Source organism: Acanthopagrus latus, chromosome 13 (genome assembly GCF_904848185.1).
Source record: "Acanthopagrus latus isolate v.2019 chromosome 13, fAcaLat1.1, whole genome shotgun sequence".
Classification (NCBI taxonomy): Eukaryota; Metazoa; Chordata; class Actinopteri; order Spariformes; family Sparidae; genus Acanthopagrus; species Acanthopagrus latus.
The window spans coordinates 21,368,900-21,387,654 of record NC_051051.1 but is presented as its reverse complement, the minus strand read 5'-3'; the positions used below and the strand labels follow the sequence as shown (position 1 = coordinate 21,387,654).

Sequence of the window (18,755 nt, the reverse complement as noted above, 5' to 3'; positions counted from 1 at the left end):
ACTCGTAAACCCTCTACTTCTGTTTCGTTCTCACTGAAACACCTCACTACAGTTGTTGAAGTACGTTAATCTTGATGCAGTTTGCATCCCCATGAGATCTCACAGGATCATATGTAACCCCAGCTTCAGTATAAGTAAGAGTGCTGAAGACACGCCCACCTGCTGCACAGAGCTGCGTTAATATTGACCATATTGCATGTCCAAATTGCACCAAAGCTGACACTGCACTTCCTCTGATCCTCAGCAACAAACCTGCCAAGAGTGAAGCAGATCAGATGATCAGGTCATGAGATATGCCAATTACAGACAGACAGACAGAACTGCCATTGTTGCTTGGTGATAATAAGAACTTTACGTATTATGGATTGTCAGATACTTGACTTAACATGACTACAAAACTTTGCATTAAACGTGACCCTTCACATTGAACTTATGAATCAGAATTAGATGAAAACATTTTTCTACCTTTATTCAAGACTTATTGAAAACAATGCCCTCTTTTCATTAATGCCTTCACCACATTCAAACTGCAACACATTCACACCTGGAAGCTGCTCAGTAGAACCGCAGTCTGATCTGCTGGCCAAAGAGCAGTTCCACTGGAGCGGCTGGGGTGAGGGGCCTTGCTCAAGGGCACCTCAGTAATGGTAATGAGGAGAGGTCAAGTGCTGCCTTTCACTTTCCCCACTCATATTATCCTGCCGGCTGGGGGATTGAACCGGTAAGCCCCCGGCCACAAGTTTGCTTCTCTAACCTTTACACCCAAAATTAACATGTGAGTTAAAATAGTTCAAATGTATTACTTGATGTTGTGGGTGAGACAGTCCACCACTTAGCTCCAGACTGCAAGCTGAAAAACTGTTCCATGAATTGCCATTAAACTTTGTACAAACACTAAAGTTCACAGATTTCTATTCATAGATGATTTGTAAAGACTTAGTTGATTATCCGGTCTAAATGTCAATTTGTCAACTATTTTGCTTTGTAGTTTGTGCTCAGAAAATACGTGGAAATGTGCTGGAGTTTTTTAGGGATATTAAGTCTTTCATTGTTCAGGACAGAGTGAATATAATACGTTTTTTTTTCTCTGCATATAACTGCCGTCACGGTGACCCATCAAGATCTCTAGGCTGTGTGTGTTTCATTGACACTTTAAAGCGAAGCAATTTATTAGCAATTCGGTCAGATGCATTATCTTAACATTTGACTGAATCTCAAAGGGGTTTCTGCTATCACCAGCTTTAGCTTTGGTCTATTATGGATAACATGGTTAAATAATGCAATGTAAGGCTGAAAAAGAATCTTTATTACAGCTTTACTGTGCAAAATACTGACAGATTCCAGAATGATGCTTCTTTTTATTCATATTGATATAGTTTATATTGAAAAATGAGTCTCTAAAGCTGTTTAGTGGAATCAAGCAGAAATTAATGGTCTTTGCTCACAATTAGTCACAATTCCTTTGTGTCAGTGTGATATTGCTGCTATCATGAGTAAAGATGTGTTCATAATTGTACTCAGTATATAATCATGTATCCATAAATAAATAGATAAATATATATATATATATATATATATATATATATATATATATATATATATATATATATATATATATATATATATATATATATATATATATATATACATAAAATATGCCATACAGTTGAAAATGGGAAACATTTATGAAGACAATTTTGCTTGTTGTAGCAAGATACAATATATATGATATGTCGATGTTAACGGCGTGCTGGTATGTAACTTGTTCGGAAAAATAAAGTAACACTGCAACAAAGCTTTTAAATCTTTGTAGAGATTCAAGGCTATACCAGTCTGAAAATATCCAGTCACCTCTGCGGTGGCCCCGTTGCTGTTAGAATTAATTTACCCCACTCGTCATTATGAATTTGAGAAACTGCAGCTGTTTATTTTCAGCTAATGACAAAATGCTAAACAGTCATTGTTTGATGCATTGTAATGTGCCACCCACCAGGGCTCCATAAAACCATTCACCGCTCAGGAATCCTCATAAACACATTATAAGGTACACAAAACATCAATAATAGAACCGTACAAATTTGTGATCGCCTCTGTTGTTACTCAACACAAGGTATAAATCTTTAACAGGTAAATGCTGTAGAGAGCGCAGGTCTGTGATGGAAAACAGATAAAATGCTGTGTTGGTTTCCTCAGTTGTGAATTATTATGTGCACCTCCTGCACACGCGCAGCTGCTAAAGGCTGAAATGTCTTCCCTTTAGTCTCTAACAGGTTTGTTTTTGTACTTTTATCGGAACATAAATCCCTTATTTTAATATTCTCATTTTGGATAATTCTTTATTCTTTATCCGGCACTGGCATGCTATGTAGCTGCTATATATCTTAATTTGAAGGCAACAGGCTACGAGAGACACTAGAGATTTTTTTTGTGGAGTCAGATAACTAAACCCACCAGTGGGATCATCTCCAGCAAATTCTGTGTCCTATCTTTGAGGCTCCCTCTGAACAGCCATCCTCTACACACAGATTAATGGCGCTGCCTCCTTCAAATCCTCACCAAGAGGGATTCCACTGTTTGAAGTGGTCAGGCCATACAAGGATCTTGACCTTTTCTCAGCTGCCTTTAGCTGTCAGTCGGCTGCACCAACCCAGCATTCACACAGCGGGCCGCCTTGTCGAAGGCTTGTTCTGTTCTCCGAGATTGTGCTTGAAATCCGGCTCCAAATGCATTTCTGTGCTCGTCTTGTGCATCAAATAGATTTCGAAAAGCCACGTCATAGGTTAACACTTTGTGTTGCCTTCTGTAGTCTTACGTAATTGTAATGCCTTAAAGAGACAGTGCACCAAAGGACACGTTATCCTGCGTGCGCTATTAATCCATCGAGTTTGTTTTGGTGTGGGTTGCAGAGATTTGGAGATAAGAGCCACAGAGATGTCTGCCTCTCAGATGTAATGGAACTAGATGGCACTCAGCTTATGGTGCTCAAAAAAAAAAAAAAACACTCAACAGCAATATGTTATACTCTCTGGAAAAAGACTATTATCACTGTTTTCATTAATCACTTTGAGCATTATAAACCAAGGACCATCAGACATCTCAACTAACTCGACTAATATCTCTCAAATTTGGCAACTCACACCAAAACAATCACAACAGTGCAAGTGAGGTCAGAGAGAAGGTTGATTCTGTCATATTCGGACTTGGGCAGTTTTAAATGCTGAGATCTGAGACCAGCAGTAAGCTGATCAGACAGGTTGTAAGTGAGCCAACAGGCCACCCTCTGTAGACTGCTCCAAGTGTAACACTGTGCCCTTGCATCTACCTCTACCCCTCTCCTCCACGTATGCCCTAGTTTCCCACAACTACATTTTCCTGAACCTGTTTTGATTCTGGTCTTCATCTCTACCCTGTTAGAGTTTATAGTACTTCCAAGGTAGGAAAAGGATGAAACATCTAAGATCACTCCCTTCTTCCTTCATAATTGAATTATTGTTGTTTTTGTTCATCCTTGTGGACTATTTAGTGTAAATGTTTAACCAGGAACTTTGATTTCAATTTAACCTCCAAACAAGTTTTGCCACGCTTTTTTGTTTACAATCCGTACATGTGACTGCTGGTTGTCGAGCTCCTTGTTTTTCTCGCATACTGCAGGGCTGTGTCATTGTGTTTTTGGATCCCAGCGATTGATTTAGTCAGTAGTAGCTTACAAAAGGATCATTGTTTTGGTTGAAATAAGAGACTTGTCGAGGTGAGGGGACCCTCATCTTTATGTGACTGTGATAAAGATGCAAACACCCGTGCGTCCCCAATGTTAAAAAAAAAAAATCACGCATTATTGGCTCATCCATCCACCTCCACTTCCTGCAGACTTGACACTTTATAACATGGCTACACACTCTTTAATCTGCACCGACCATAATCCCGTAACATACGTCATCGTGGTGCTCTTCCTGGAAAGCCTCATGCTATCGACCTTCTTGGGAGCCCAGTCTGAGGTCCATGCTGGGCTGTATAACTACGAGGCACATGTCTTTTAGTCAAAGCATTTACGTTTCATGTCCTCCTTCATGTCTCTCCCTGAAGTCCTTTAATTCGAGGACAATGAGTAAGGAATTGCTGTTGGAACAAATACAAAATACACATAGAAATAGATTTCCTGTTCACTGCTGATGAAACGGAATGGCTGACCCATGGAAACTCTATTCAGCTGTCTTCAGCTGCACAGTATGACTGCTGATGTCTCTATAAGCAACTCTTTCCAGGTGATTTGTTGACTTAGTTATTCTGGCATGGAGAGCACAAAGTGAAACACTCCACATGTGGTTAACATTCTGCTACTACAACACTAAGAGCTCCCTTGAAGGATTGCTATTGGTGGCATTTGTAGCTGCTAGAAGCTGCACGGAAGTGCTAAAAGTCGGCACTATCTGAAAAACAAAAAAAAAATGCCAACATGTGATTGCCTTTAGAATTCTTACTTAAATAACTGTTCATTTAAATGCAAGGACAATATAAAAGCTGTTCACACAATATCTTACCCCTTTGGATCTGGATAAAAGCTGTGTTCACATGTCTTTCTCACTTGATTCAGGCTGACATATTCAATGCTAATGCACAGCCTAAATTTAATTCATCCCCGCAGCATATGCATCATTGGCAGTCCACAGTAGCTGAGCTGCCAATGATGCATGTGTCTATGTCTTGCCAATATCACAAGACTTAGTAAATGTCTTGATCCATTATTGCCACATCAGACTGATAAAAGGTTATAGTGATATGCTTTCTTGCTGACAGCTCAGAGAAGGTTCCCTTATCATAACATAATATTGGTGTCCTTGTTAGGATATCTACATTATGTTTTCACAAGGTTTTCATACTCTCAGCTAAATCTTGCACCCTTCAAAATGAATGTAGTTGAAAAAAAAAAGGTGAGAAGACCTTGGGAAAGATGATATTCCTAAGGTCGCAAATGAATCTTCAGGCTCAACTATACTGAAGATGTTTTGTGTATAAATTTACTCCCAGTAACTTTACTATGTCTCTCTACAGGAAAACTGTGTGCATATAACTATGGCAAGCCGTCATGTCCTCACACCAAAACTGTCTAATATAGTAGCTCAGTCAGTGACATTCAGCTATGAATTCATACTAGGGCATCAGTTGCGTTGCGTTGTGTTACGTTTAGGAAAATATCATACTTGTTTAAAAAGCTAGGTTCAGTCTCGTAACTTACGTAACTTCCTCATATTACATAGGATAATAACACAGAAGTATTGGCTCTAGGTCACGAAGGGGACGAAAAACTGTGGTGTTCAGAGGGAAACTCACATTTTTTCTCTATTTTTATACTACTGCACTAAAGGGCACTTCAAAAAAACTGATATTACAGGGATAGCTACAGCATCAAACTCAGAAGCATAGGTGACCGGGCTGCTGTGTTTAATACATTGGGAGTGAGAATGGGCTGGGCAAGCACAGTTGATAAATGTCAAGTACAATCTACAAAGATCAAGAAACACATTACATTATTCAATGTATAAAAGCCAAACTTACTTTCAAGGTCTTCTGCGATGCTTCCTCATACATATCAATTCTGTTATTACATTGCACGGTCTGTACCCAATGGATTTTTTTACCCTGCTAATAATAGTAATAAAAGGTAATAATGCTGTATTCGTATGATTCTTCAGAGAATCAACTCTTCATGGTCAACGTGGAGACATACAGTCAAGGGTGCTCACACACACACATCTGTGAAAACATGCAATCAGACAGGAGTGACTGCAATCAGACATTGGCAAAACATAAACACTGCCACTCTTTCGGTTGCGCTCTCAAACCCCCTCACCCTGCCCACCCCCACACAAAGGCTCTGGCCCAGTGCACAAAAATTGGTCATTTTATCAGCGGGAGCCATGCCAACAAAAAAAGGGAGAAAATGATTGTACGCTGTTCACAAAGCATGCGCTCAGATACACATGTTCCGAGTAATGTCAGAGCGAAATGAATATCTCGATTGGTTGTGTTGATCAGAGGCGGTGCAGAGAACGGAACGGCACATGCAAGTCAAGTACATAATTTAAGAAACTGCACCGCACTGTATAAGATTACTGTACATTGCATCATGTTTCTGATTGAGACAGGACATGAATAAATTCATGTCTAACAGTAGAACTAATAAAAAATGCAATACTACTGCTATTACTACTAATAACACCACAGGGAGAGCTGAGGCTTGGAAAGAAAGAGACATTGACAGACTGATGCTCAGATTAATATTTGTTCAGCAACCTTTTTTTTTTTATCCATCAATCCTGTGTACAAGTAATTTTCTATGTTCAAAATACAATCTACAAATAAAACCAATGTGCCAGAGCAGCTTGTTGTCAGCATTGCTCTGGGTTTGATTTCCTGACGAAAATCTTTTTTCGCTGCCATGGCGCCCATCTGTGTAACCCAACTTAATATGCATACATTTCTTATTGAATCAAATGGAAACATGCAGCTGCTAGCCAAGGCAAATGAAACATAGCTTTTTTTTTTTTCTTTTTTTTTTTTTACTCTTTCCCATTGCAGTCTTAGTGAGTTTGGGCCCCAGGCTAGCTTTGTACGGTGCAGTGTGAGAGTGTCATTGTCTGACAACTTTAATCTAGGATTGGCTGCTTCGACTTCTTGACATGGATGGCCCAGGGCTGAAATCTGGCCCCCTTTCACTGCCATGGGCCAAATGTGTTACTGGCCGTTGAGAAAAGTCAGAAATATCAGAGGTACATGACACTGGATAGAGGCTAAAGTATGCACATGGACAATTTTAACCTTATCTGTTTGTATTTGTCATAGGATGAAATGCCTTAAAAGGCCTGCAGCAGTGCACTGCACAGCCACAAACTTCCTTTACGGACTATACTTGTATGTTCAAAATGCTTAGTTTTTAACATACACATGTCATCGTGCACTGTTACTGTTACCATACAGCCACTATTCACAACTGTCAGTATAAATGCTGCATGCTGTGTATATTGCACAGGCATACATACATACAAGCCATCGGTCTTCTTGGATGGAAGACTGAATGATGATGGTGGCTTTTGTATTTGTGAATGCGCGGGCTCATTTGTGATGGGAAAAAGGCAAATTAAGTGATAGCTTGAAAACATTTAGAGGAAATGCATTAAGTGCAGCTCAGACTAGCAATTATATATGACTCCCACCATCTCTGATGTGTCATTATCATAATGTCTGTTTCAGTTATGAGAGTTTATCTTCTGTTGTCATACGCTGGTGCACGACTGTCAGTGGTAACTAAATGTATCTCACTAAAAGCTTCAATGTGAGTGTTTTGTTTGAAGGGAGTGTATTGTTAGTCCTGTCCTCCTGCCCCTCACTCGGTAAACTTGATGCTCCAACACTTGCTGCACATATCGATGAGCTCTCTCTTACAAGCAGCTTCCATAAAGCCTTCACAGGTATTGAAGAAGCACACGGTGAATGCAGCCATTCGCATTTAGGAAAAAAAAAAAAAACATCAACACAGAGCATCACTTTTGCTATTTTACAAAGGGAAGGAGGTGGTGTGTGTGTAGCTGTTTGTCACTTTCAGCTCTCTGGAGCTCATGAAATATTTATTCTGTTTTCACAAAGAAATACGTTGACATTATTTTGAAAAACATATTCATGTGATCATGGCTGTGACAGCTTTCTGTGTCAAGAACACGATGCTAACATCATGTCAGACTGCTGAAGGTACCCTATGTAGTTGACTTGTTCCTCTACTAAACGTGCTGCTTATCGTCATGCACATGCAAGCAGAAGATGAGATCAAAATAATACCTGCTCATCAAAAGGTTTCTCCAGTTTGAAAGATATCATAATTGCCTATAATTGAGCAACACCCACAATGTAACTGATGTTAAAAGTACCACACTGGTGCATGCTGTGATGATTATCAGTGAAGATTATTATGTACAGCATGAAGTCTGCATTGATTTTTTTTTTTTTTTGTGATCAACAGGTTTTTTTTTGTACTGTTTTTCTATTTGAACACAACCAAACAGTGCATCAGATACATCATATGTACATACAGCATCAAATAACTTCATGGAGAAAGATGGTTGATTAGATAGTTGATTGTTGAGTCTCATCCACAGGTTGTACCAGCGCTTTTTGTCCAACCCAAGCAACAAACCCAGCGCATCAGTATTTGACCACCTGGGGATGAGACTCAAGAATCAACTCAACATTTTGTCACTTAAATGCTTTCTATTTCTCTCTTGTCACGACACTGTGTTAATGCTCTGCTTAGGCTTAGGCACCAAAAACAAGGACAATAGGGTTAGGGTTGAAATGCCTGTTTTGTGGCACCACAAACACAACTAGAAATGTCTGCAGGTCTCCTTCAAATATCCAGTAAATATCCAGATTTGAACTTCACTTGGATGTGTGGCAGCCTTGTTGGCTTATTTAGGACACTTGTGTCCCCTCCACCTCCTCGTGTGAGGGATGTAGTAAGTGGCGAATAAGCATATGTTATGAATGTGATGTATGTTTGGAACAAATGGCTGTGTTTTGTAATACATTCATTTTAATCTGTGTAAATCAAGTTTACAGAAGTCTACACCGCAAGTAGTCATATAGTCTTGTGGCATTTTTGAGAGTGCCTGCACATTTTAACTAAAATATTGGTATCTAGCAGCCAGTGTATTGGATAATGGTATCACAAGAGGGAGTGATCATTTTATATATTGCTTATGTAGGTCTAATATATCTGCTTGTTTTCATAAGCAGATAAAAGCTTCCCATAGTACTGTAAAGGGAAAAAAAGTCTTACCCATAGATCACATTCAGTAGACAACAGGTTGCACAATGAAAGGTTGTCTAGTAATAAAGTGCTCTTGAGCTTTTGCCCTTATTGTTTTGTTTTCCTTTGGTTCTTCAAATTGGCCTTCCAGCCACACCTCCTCCCCTGCAGACTTTGATGCCAAAAATACTCTTAGAAACATTAGAAAGCTTCAAGTTAGAGCTTTAAACAGCCCACCAAGATGTCAGAAGTGCTTTCTCCACAGCACCTCTGACAGGGTCCTCTGTGGCCATGGCACATGCCGTTGCTGTTGGCCATTAATTAGTGCAAAGCCCCCCTGCCTCCACGCAACATCTTCCAGCATGTCAGACTTGTTTATTTAGCACAACAGGAACAATTAAGAAGTTGACAAGGCAGCCACTGTTTGAAGTCCTCCCTACTACCTCCTCTGGCCTGAAACACAACTTAGCAGACACCTTGCAGCGCCCTGCTGCTGCCTTGTAACCTTCAGCGGATGCCTTGAAATGCATTTTGTAATATGTTAGCGTATTATCATAACCAGATGCCCAACCTGCCGTCCACCTCTGCACATGTTTGGAAAAATGAGGCTCGGTCTCGAATGTTAAAGATGGCAAGGTTCATTTATTCAGGGCTGTTGGGCCACAAAGGGATGCTGATTTGAGTCTCGTTTGTTAAGCTGTCTATCCTTATCCGTCAGCATCAGAGGATGCAATTTCTTTCTTCCCACCCCATCCTCCTTGTCTCCTAAATGGCAGGGATATTTAGAGGTGCTTGACAACTGAGGCATGCAAATTAGTAGTTGATGTTTCCTGCGTTATTTTAGATTCTTTCTTTCGCTCCCCCCCCCCCCCCCCCCACACACACACACACACACAACCCTGAGTCGGTCCTTTTAGCCTCTCTGAGAAGATGTTATTTGCGATTCTATTTTTGTTACCATGTAGGAGGAGAGTATAACGGAGGAATTACAAAGACTTATCCATAAGTTACCTCCTAACCTCAGTTGAAAGCTTGGCGAAGCAGCAGCCTCATCATACGATCTTTTGTATTCTAGAGATTTAACATCAGCAGTCTGCACTTAATTTATATTGTGCCGCATCTTGATGAACAGAGCAACATATAGCAAAACCATGCAAACATTACATATGTAGCATTTCAAATACATTTTTTTAATCAAATCATTTTAAGCACATTTTCTGCATTAGATTAACTCAAAACCACTTACACTGCATATTTTGTTTTGCATGGATATTATCCCAAATGTTCCAACAATGTGTCGACCTTGTTTAAAGCAGAGAATGAATTGGTTGACTTATCCACACTGAGAGCATGAAGGGCCTGGACCTGCTGATCAGGCTGAAAGTTGCCCGCTCTGACACATATGGAGCGTCAGGAACAAATGTGTTATTTTGCCTTGTATAGCATGTGTATGACGTCTCAAGAGACCCTTGCACCTTGACTTTAGTTTTTTTTTCATTCACTGCCCTATAGTACTTTGACAACATCCATAACAAGCTTGCAGACACACCTAATCCCAGAAGTCTGCCTCTAGTCCGTGCTGTCTGATTACCTTTGGATATCACACAGGTCGTGAAAACCACAAGCAGCCTGTCAGTTTGATTGGCTCAACATGTAGTCTGACATGCATCAAGGCAAAGCGAGGGGAGGGCCGCAATCACCTGAACATCTAGGAAAGACACAAATGACTTGTAGTCTGGCATCGGGGCCCATTTGCAGAGATAGAAGCAATGCCATAGTCATTTAAGAAGGTGTGTTAAAGGGTAACTCCACCAATTTTACATACGCATTTAAAGTGGGTCAACACTAAAACGCATGTGTAAAAGGTAGTATAAAGCCTTTTGTGGGTCCAGAGGAAGCTGCATGTAATTTGGTAAATTGCCTCCAATGATGTCACTCAGTGGATAAGTAGCATAAACTATATTAGACATTTCACTTTGACTTCCTGTTTGTGCTTGTCTATGGTTCCATGAACCCTGGAGCATGTGCGTCTGTGCCTCACTATAAAAATATTACGCTGGGGAACAACATAACTATTAGCCACCACTGGCAAGTTTCCAAGGGCTGGTTTCGTGGAGATCATTCAAAATAAACCAAAACCACTCAAGGCTTACCATCAAGCCCAACAATGGATGCAACCCCAAAGCAGAGTCTGATCTGTTATTACTGCGGTTTTTCAAATCAAAGTAGCACAGAGCTGTAAAGAATCCATTCTTCATTCTTCAGGCAGAGATATTGTTTGTGAAACAACTAAGTGCAGCAAGTGGCAGCTGATGACTGATGACTGCCGTGACCAATTTTTTCTCAGCCCACAGGCTCGTCGAGCCGTTTTCCCAGTCACTCACTTCTGTTTATTCCCGTGGACACACATTAAGGGGTTTTGTGTACACCAAAACACTAAAGGAAAGGGAATAAGAGGGCTTTATATTATAAGTAAGCAAAAACGTGTTTTCACAGGTTAATGAATCCATTGATTTCATTGCTTTTTTTTGTAAAGGTGTCCTCAAGCATTGTGTTTGTGATCTGTAGACAATATTTTATTTGAATGATTTCTAATATCCTGAACAGGGGAAATTGTCAAGTAGTTTGAAATGAAGAAGACAGGAGAATGTCTGAAAACATTAATATACTGTACATTTGTACATGAGTGTAGCACCAGTGTCTTTGCACTTCTTTCCTATCCTGTTGAAAAAACACCTTTCCTTAATATTATTTGATATAGATGTTCTAAATTGTTATCTGGATTTGTTTATGTATTTTTTCTCAGTCTTTTTACAAAGCTGTCAGATGACTTTGACAAAAAAATAGATAATAATAATCGTTAACGGGGAGGTCGATAGCGCTTGTTAATCCCATGTGCTCTTATTCTTTTTGTTGCCAATCCTGCTTTCCATTAACAAACTCCAGAATCGTTTTTAATTATGTGTCATGTCGGAATATGTCTTGTATTTTGTATCGTTTGCCTTTTTGCTTTTACCAATGCTCCACCAATTGATATGTGTTCTTGTCCCTGTCCTCTCCAGTGGTGAGTCAGAACCTGGTGACAGACAATGTGTCAGTGGTGGAGGGCGAGATGGCGATTATCAGCTGTCGGGTGAAGGACAACGACGACTCCGTTATCCAGCTGCTCAACCCCAACAGACAGACAATTTACTTCAGAGACATGAGACGTGAGTATGATACAGCTATGTGTTTTCTTTAGCTAAGGTTTGCGCTTGTGTAATTAAAGAAGTATTTCACAGCTAGAAAGATGGCACTTGAATAAAACTGGGCTGTCTATACAGAAGATGGACTATTTTTGTTGGCGCTACATGACCGTAGAAAAGAGAGGAAAAGACTGTGGTATTCTTTTCTGCTCAAAAGATCGAAAACATTCACTGCACTGCGCTGGACCAATAGATGCTCATGCTGATGGGTGATTTATACACTGAGTTTGTTGTGAAACAGGAAACAACAGGTCAACCATGTCCTATTGCAGCTGAACAGCCACTACCATACTAAAATGTTTCTGAAATCATTTTAAGTGAGAAATAGGCAGTGTAGTAGGCATGGGATGATAGGTCCAACTTAATTGCGATTAAGGATATTATCCTGATAATCATCAAAATATTCTTACTTCGAAAAACGTATTATTATTGAATCACACATAGGATACCCATCTTTTTTGTGTGAAAAACAATCAAGGATCTTATATAAGTCATTATAAACATAAGGTCTTCCTGCACAAATAAAGGATAAACAGACGATGACAGGCTCAGGCAATTCAAAATAACTCAGGGAACAAATATTGTACGTCAACGAGTTAAACAATTTTTCATGTCATTCACTTATATCTCGATTCACAACTATCGCAATCATGAGAATTCACCTCACTCATTTTGGTCCGAGGGTTTTTATCATGATCCAAGATAAAAATTAGTTAATTTCCATCTTTACATTAACGGAACGGAATCGTTTTTTTATTGTTTATCAGCACTGCCTAGTTTTGCCAGTCGATTGGAGCTTCTTGAGGTGCCCCTCGCTCGATTTGAAGACAGAGAAAGAGGAGCATCTGTCTCTCCCTCCCGATCTGACTACACTCTTTTGTCTGCCTGACTGTGGATGCTAGAATACAAAAATTCCGAAGTAGAATCTTTATTTGATACAGCAGCCCCGACAATCTGACAGATTGCCTCTGGGTGCAGGAGAAATGGAGAGAAGTTTACTATTATTCATTTGCAAATACTCATAACACTGCAGTGATACAAAGCCGGTTGAAAATTGGCAAAGTTCTTGTAAGCGTGATTTTTTTTAAAGTAAGAAAATGTACTTTGTTTTGACTGCAGAAAAATGGAGAGAAGGAAAGGAGAGAATGGAAAGATCCCAAGTCTGAACCACTGGCAGACATTTATATGCATGTTTCAGTCAAAGCCGTCACTAAAGCAGAGAATTTTGATTTCAGTATGAATTTTCCATCGTATTACAACAATGAAACTTGCATTTGAAAGTCTACTGTGGAATAAAATGAGATACCAGCAAACTTAAAGGGCTGATTTTTTTTTGTTTGGCTTTGTTTCCCATAACATTTTTTTTTTTTTCTTAGTCAGTTTATTCCATATTTTGGCTGACAATGCCTGAACACAGAGCAGGTTAGACTTAATCAATAATTAACTGTCCTCTGTGACTGCAGGATTTGCTAATCATATTTAATTGATGTCTGAATGTTCATAGGTCATGATAACAAATAAATATTTTCCCAATTCACCCATTCTCTGGCATGAATTATTAACATGTATGGCAAAAGGATAGCATAGTATAAGTCCTAAAAGACCTAACATTGACAGTAAAGGCATTCGACATAACGTGCAGTTGGAGCTGTTCAAGACAACCCCGTCTATAAAAGATAATTTCAGAGGTGATGATATGGCTGTCAGCGGAGGAACTAGGCTGTGGTTGGTAGCAGACACTGTCTGCTGAAAGAAAGACATCATTCGGCACTGCTTTGCCTTTATGTGATTGATACAGTGTGTGTTTAATTATAGCTTGAATCAGTTTGATGTAATAAGATGACACGGAAATCAATCCCAGTCAGGCATTTATTTGTGTCGGTTCCACAAGTTCATTCCACGAGGCAGTTGTATAATTAGACAGACATTTGACATACTCCATCATTTACATTTTGTAACATTTTGTCAAACCAAAGTTTGAAGCGAAAGTTGATGAATTCTGACAAATATCACAAAATGTCTTTTGCATGTGAACGGGGCTAGCAGAAAAGTTGTATAACATTAATTAATATTCTCTGACATTATTTGTATTCTCAGGGAGCTGCATTAAGTTTGACCCACATGTCTGCGGCAATCTTAATACAGAATGAGGTTAATACAGTCCACCAAACATGTTCAGCTTTCAGCGTGTCTGTTTTAATAAAAGCAGCTCATATCCCCAAACATTTAATGACCTGTTATGTTTATTCTTATCCTGCCCAATTATCGCGCCACAGCTTTAATTAGCTGGACATACTTCGTTCTGTGTCGTGTCTCGCAAGCTTTTGGTTTCATTAATTATGTTTTTTAAGCTCTTTGTGTGTAGAATGTTGACTTCACTGTGGCATAGTGTCCGTAACTATATAACAACAGCATTATATTAAATATTTCAAATACAAATGTATTGTTGTAACTCATGTCCAGATACAAGTGATTTGCATGAGGAAATCTGTTGCGATATCATAGGCTTAGAGGCAGTTGACCAAAAATAAAAACATGTAGTAGCAGGGGACTTTTATCTAGAGAGGCAGGTCTGGTAGTTGTTATTAAAGCTAATAAGCTACCAAGTCATATATTTCAGTTTTACTCTCAGAATTTATATTTTGCTCTCCAGGTAATGTTCCCTCTCCTGAATTAAGGCTTCTTTGCTTTCTGATGCTTTCTAAGCTAGTAGTAGAGAGGCTAATTTAGCATTAGCCTCAGTGCGGCTATCCAAAGACAATCAGAAGAATGGCAGCAAGTGATGGGACATTTAAATTTTAATCTCAATATATGAAATTGCATACTTGCCCGATAGTGTATAGAACATGTGGAATGATAGGTGTTAGTGATTGACCATTAGGAGACTGAATATTTTGAAGGAATATAGAATGCCTGAGAGCCCTTCTGCATTATACTCCATTGTATTTTGAATTTTTACATGGAGCTCGAACCCCAACATGTTTTACATGTACTGCCACACATCAGCACTTAACAAAGGTGCCTTTTCCAACATCTGCCAAAAAGAGAGCTTGACCAGCAAGAATATGAGGTGTTCTTTTATTACTTTAATGTAATTTGTACATCCTATTTCACCGCCACTTAGCGTTAAAGAAATCTACAAGGATTAAGAAAGGATTTAACAGATAATTCTGATTCGAAATGTTCATACAATTTGAGTAGGCGTAACTACTTTGCTACTTGACCACCATTTCATGCATTAATACCAGGATTTAAGATACACTCTATAAATAACTGTGTCTAAGTAGTTAACCGTTGGGGTCAGTTCAAGGGAATCAGCACAATGATATTGCCATGCTGAAAGGAGACAGTTGTGCAGTTTCTCAAATTATCATAGAACACTCAACTCGATGCAGTAGTGAGAACTCGAGTGAGAGCACCACATGAAAAAACACATAGGTGGCCTTTGTCAGATGAGTTTTAGAAAACAAACAAAACCATATGCAGCAAGAGATTTGCAGGATTTAGAGGAGCAGTTGCAGCCTTCTGATATTTTACTCTAGAGGTGGTGGAGACCAAAACCAGCGCTGAAAGAAGACTTAACACTGGACATAACATTCATTAAGTTGAAAGAAACATTGCTCTAAATTAATTGTAAAAGCTTCTCTTTGTGTGTCAGATGTGGAGGTGGGTTGAACTTTCTACTTCTCTCTCGTCACAATGCTGTGGTTATTCTCTGTTTAGGCTTACGCATAAAAAACACTTGTTTAGGTTCAGGAAAATGTCCAGTTTTGGCTTAAAATACCTGCTTTGGTTGTCGTGTTCACCACCAGAGATGGTGCAACCTCCGGAAGAAAGTAGCCGGTTTTGATTGCACACAAACTTGCTGAAAATGTCAGCAGATCTTTCAATTGTAATTATGAGATGAGATGGTGTAGACCAAAACCAGAGCAAAAATAAGAGTTGAACAATGGACTAACATTCATGGGCAGATAGAAGGTTGACATGTTAGCCATAGGAAATTGGTAAACTGATGTGATATGAGTACCTGTGTACCTATGTTTGTTGCATAGTGTGCAGTTTGAAATGTCTGTGCAAATATTGTCTGCGATATTAGTTAAAAGCATTAAAATGATCAAGTTGAAGTTTTGGTCAAAGTTTTAATTGCAAATCTCCTTTCTAAAATATCTTTTAGTGCTTTCCTTTTGGCACAACTTAGCACACAGTTCTGTAATGCCCTTGACTGTCTCTTTTGAACTCATTTATTTTCATGTTCTTAATCTGGATTTTTTCCCCCCCACAATTAGTTGCACCTTTCTCAGATATTATGGCTTATCTAAAACTCTTGCTTGTTTGCTGAGGAGTCACAAAACAGACTTAAGACTTAAGCACAAACACACAGTCTACATGCACTCATGACTCCTTGGCTCCCCTGTGTGGTGAGTGTCAGGCCCTCCTCCACTGTCAACACACCCTCCTTAGTCATGTTTGCCTCCTTCCTAACATACTCTGTATATACTATACAAGGGCAAATTCGCAGTAGGCCCTCATGCGTATGCTAAACCGAGCTTGGTATTTATCTGCGGTTGTCCCGAGCCACTGTGAGACGACTCCCACAAGCTGGCTGTCAAGGGCAAGGTGTTCTTCTTTGACGTGGGGCTCCTTGATCTCTTGTGATCCCTCCCAGGCATCTTCGCTTGCAGCTGCACTGCTTCATTACGACACGGACTCCAACCAGACAGCCTCGCAAACAACATTGGCCTCCTTCAAAATATCACATCTGCCATCTCTGTCTGAATCCACGGTGGTGGATTATGTTTGAGTGTGAGATAGAGAGCAGCAAGGAAGAAGTGCTTTGAAACTGGCTGCAGTTACATACACAGAGGCTACTGGTCAGTCTACTGTCACACTATATGTCAACCCAAAGTGCTTCTGATGCTTTCTGTGAGTCATCTTTGTGGAGCTTAGTTGATTTTGAATCCCATCCAAATCAGTCCATGAGATTCAGGAGATGGATGTGTTGCGCTGCTTTTCTTCATGGCTTTGCTCCAGATGCTGAAAAACACTTTGTTCGCCAGTGTTGTATATTTAAAGGGATGTTGGAGTGATTTAGTGTGTCAACTCCACAGAGCTCGGAGACTTGCAAATACAGATTGAGAAAGGGAAAGGCCTTCATATAAGTGCAGTGGAGTAGATAAATTCCTAAGATCTCCAGCTACACTTGCAACCAGCTGAACAAGTGAAAAAGACAGAGAACAGTCCCATTACGACAGATTATGATTCAGTGCAGAACAGTAGAAGAGAAAGCCAAAGATTTAAAGCCAAAGACTGTGATTAGGTTAATTGTTGTACAGTTTTTTTCCCCCTACACTTTAAACCATAAAAATATTTCTCTCTTTGGAAATAAAATGACACACGTTTTAAATAAGTTTGTCTGCAACACTGCCCATCTATGCTTCCGATGATATATAAGCTGATGTGTGTAAAATCAGTGGAATTCAACTTAGAAGTCTGTCATGAAGACCCCCCACACTCTGACGTGAATAAACAGTACTGTATGTTCCCGTCCACAGATGCTTTACCAGAAACACAGGATGAGAACGCTGGGTTCACCTCTCACTAAACAGCAGCAGCTTACTTCTGTGACAAGACAAACAAATGATGCTTTAGTACGGGTTGTTGTTCTGACTACTGTTTGCAACTGGCGAATGCACAGACGGTGATGTTTCCGTGGCACAGTGACCTTAATATGTGAATACTGTTGTGCTCCATTCCAAGTCAGAAATAGTAATCACCCAGCTGGTGGGTTGTAGCCCAAACTGCCATAGGCTTTTGGGGAAGATTCATAATTGCAGACACAACTCAAACTTCAACACTGTTGTCTCCTATTATTATTATTATTATTATTATTATTATTATTATTTAGGAAATATTACTATCAGGTGATATGATTGTGTGAAAAAACACATTCCCATGAATATCACCAGATAGCAGCTTATGTGCTGCCCCTGGAACCTACAAAAGCCTGTGAATAATCCTGTAGAATAAATAAACTATAAATGAACTCTCTGTTCCCTCCCCTCTCTCCCAATCCACTTACACGCTATTCAAAGATGATTGATGTATCATTTAGCTAGTGAGAGATCAAATCAGGGTTAGGGTTATAAAAATATATCATTTTTGTCAGTCTTCTCAAGTCTAAACTTGCTCAGGGTGTTTTTTCCACAGAAACACTTGCTTTTGACTATTATATATGCATAAAGTTTGTTTAAATAAGGAAATATTCAACTGAACATTTTTTTTTAACTACATGATGTGAACCTATTGTGTTCTCCAGCTAAAAGAGGCAATTACAGTTCATCTGCGGACATATTTTTGCATTAATAAATTCAGCCGAGAAAAAAAAATGAATAAATAAGTCAGTGCGTTCAAACCCACTCCGTTAGATCAATGCGAGAAACACTCAAAGAGCTTACCACTGTTTTGGGGAAAAAAGATCTTACTGTCACCTTTCAAAAGAGCCCACAACCATTCCTGTACTCCAAATGATTCAACAACAGCTTTGAATTCACTTTGGGCTGGATTGGAATAGGATCATGTTACATACATTTTCAGGAACGGTAAGCGTTTAAGTCCTCATTCGTAGGAACACAGACTTCTGACATCGTTCACTATGGCAAAGTATCTTTTTTGCAGACACACCTTCATGCTCACTTGTACGAAAAGGCTAAGAG

General features: G+C 39.4%; 1 protein-coding gene across 10 annotated transcripts in view; it reads left to right on the top strand.

Moving 5' to 3' along the window:
• cadm1a (cell adhesion molecule 1a) overlaps window positions 1-18,755 on the top strand; it is a 394,713-nt gene that overhangs the window by 281,333 nt on the left and 94,625 nt on the right. For all 10 annotated transcript variants that reach the window (XM_037120290.1, XM_037120284.1, XM_037120283.1 and 7 more), the window contains one exon: window positions 11,860-12,006. In XM_037120290.1, the coding sequence (XP_036976185.1) occupies window positions 11,860-12,006 (147 nt within the window). The remainder of the gene's footprint in view (window positions 1-11,859; window positions 12,007-18,755) is intronic.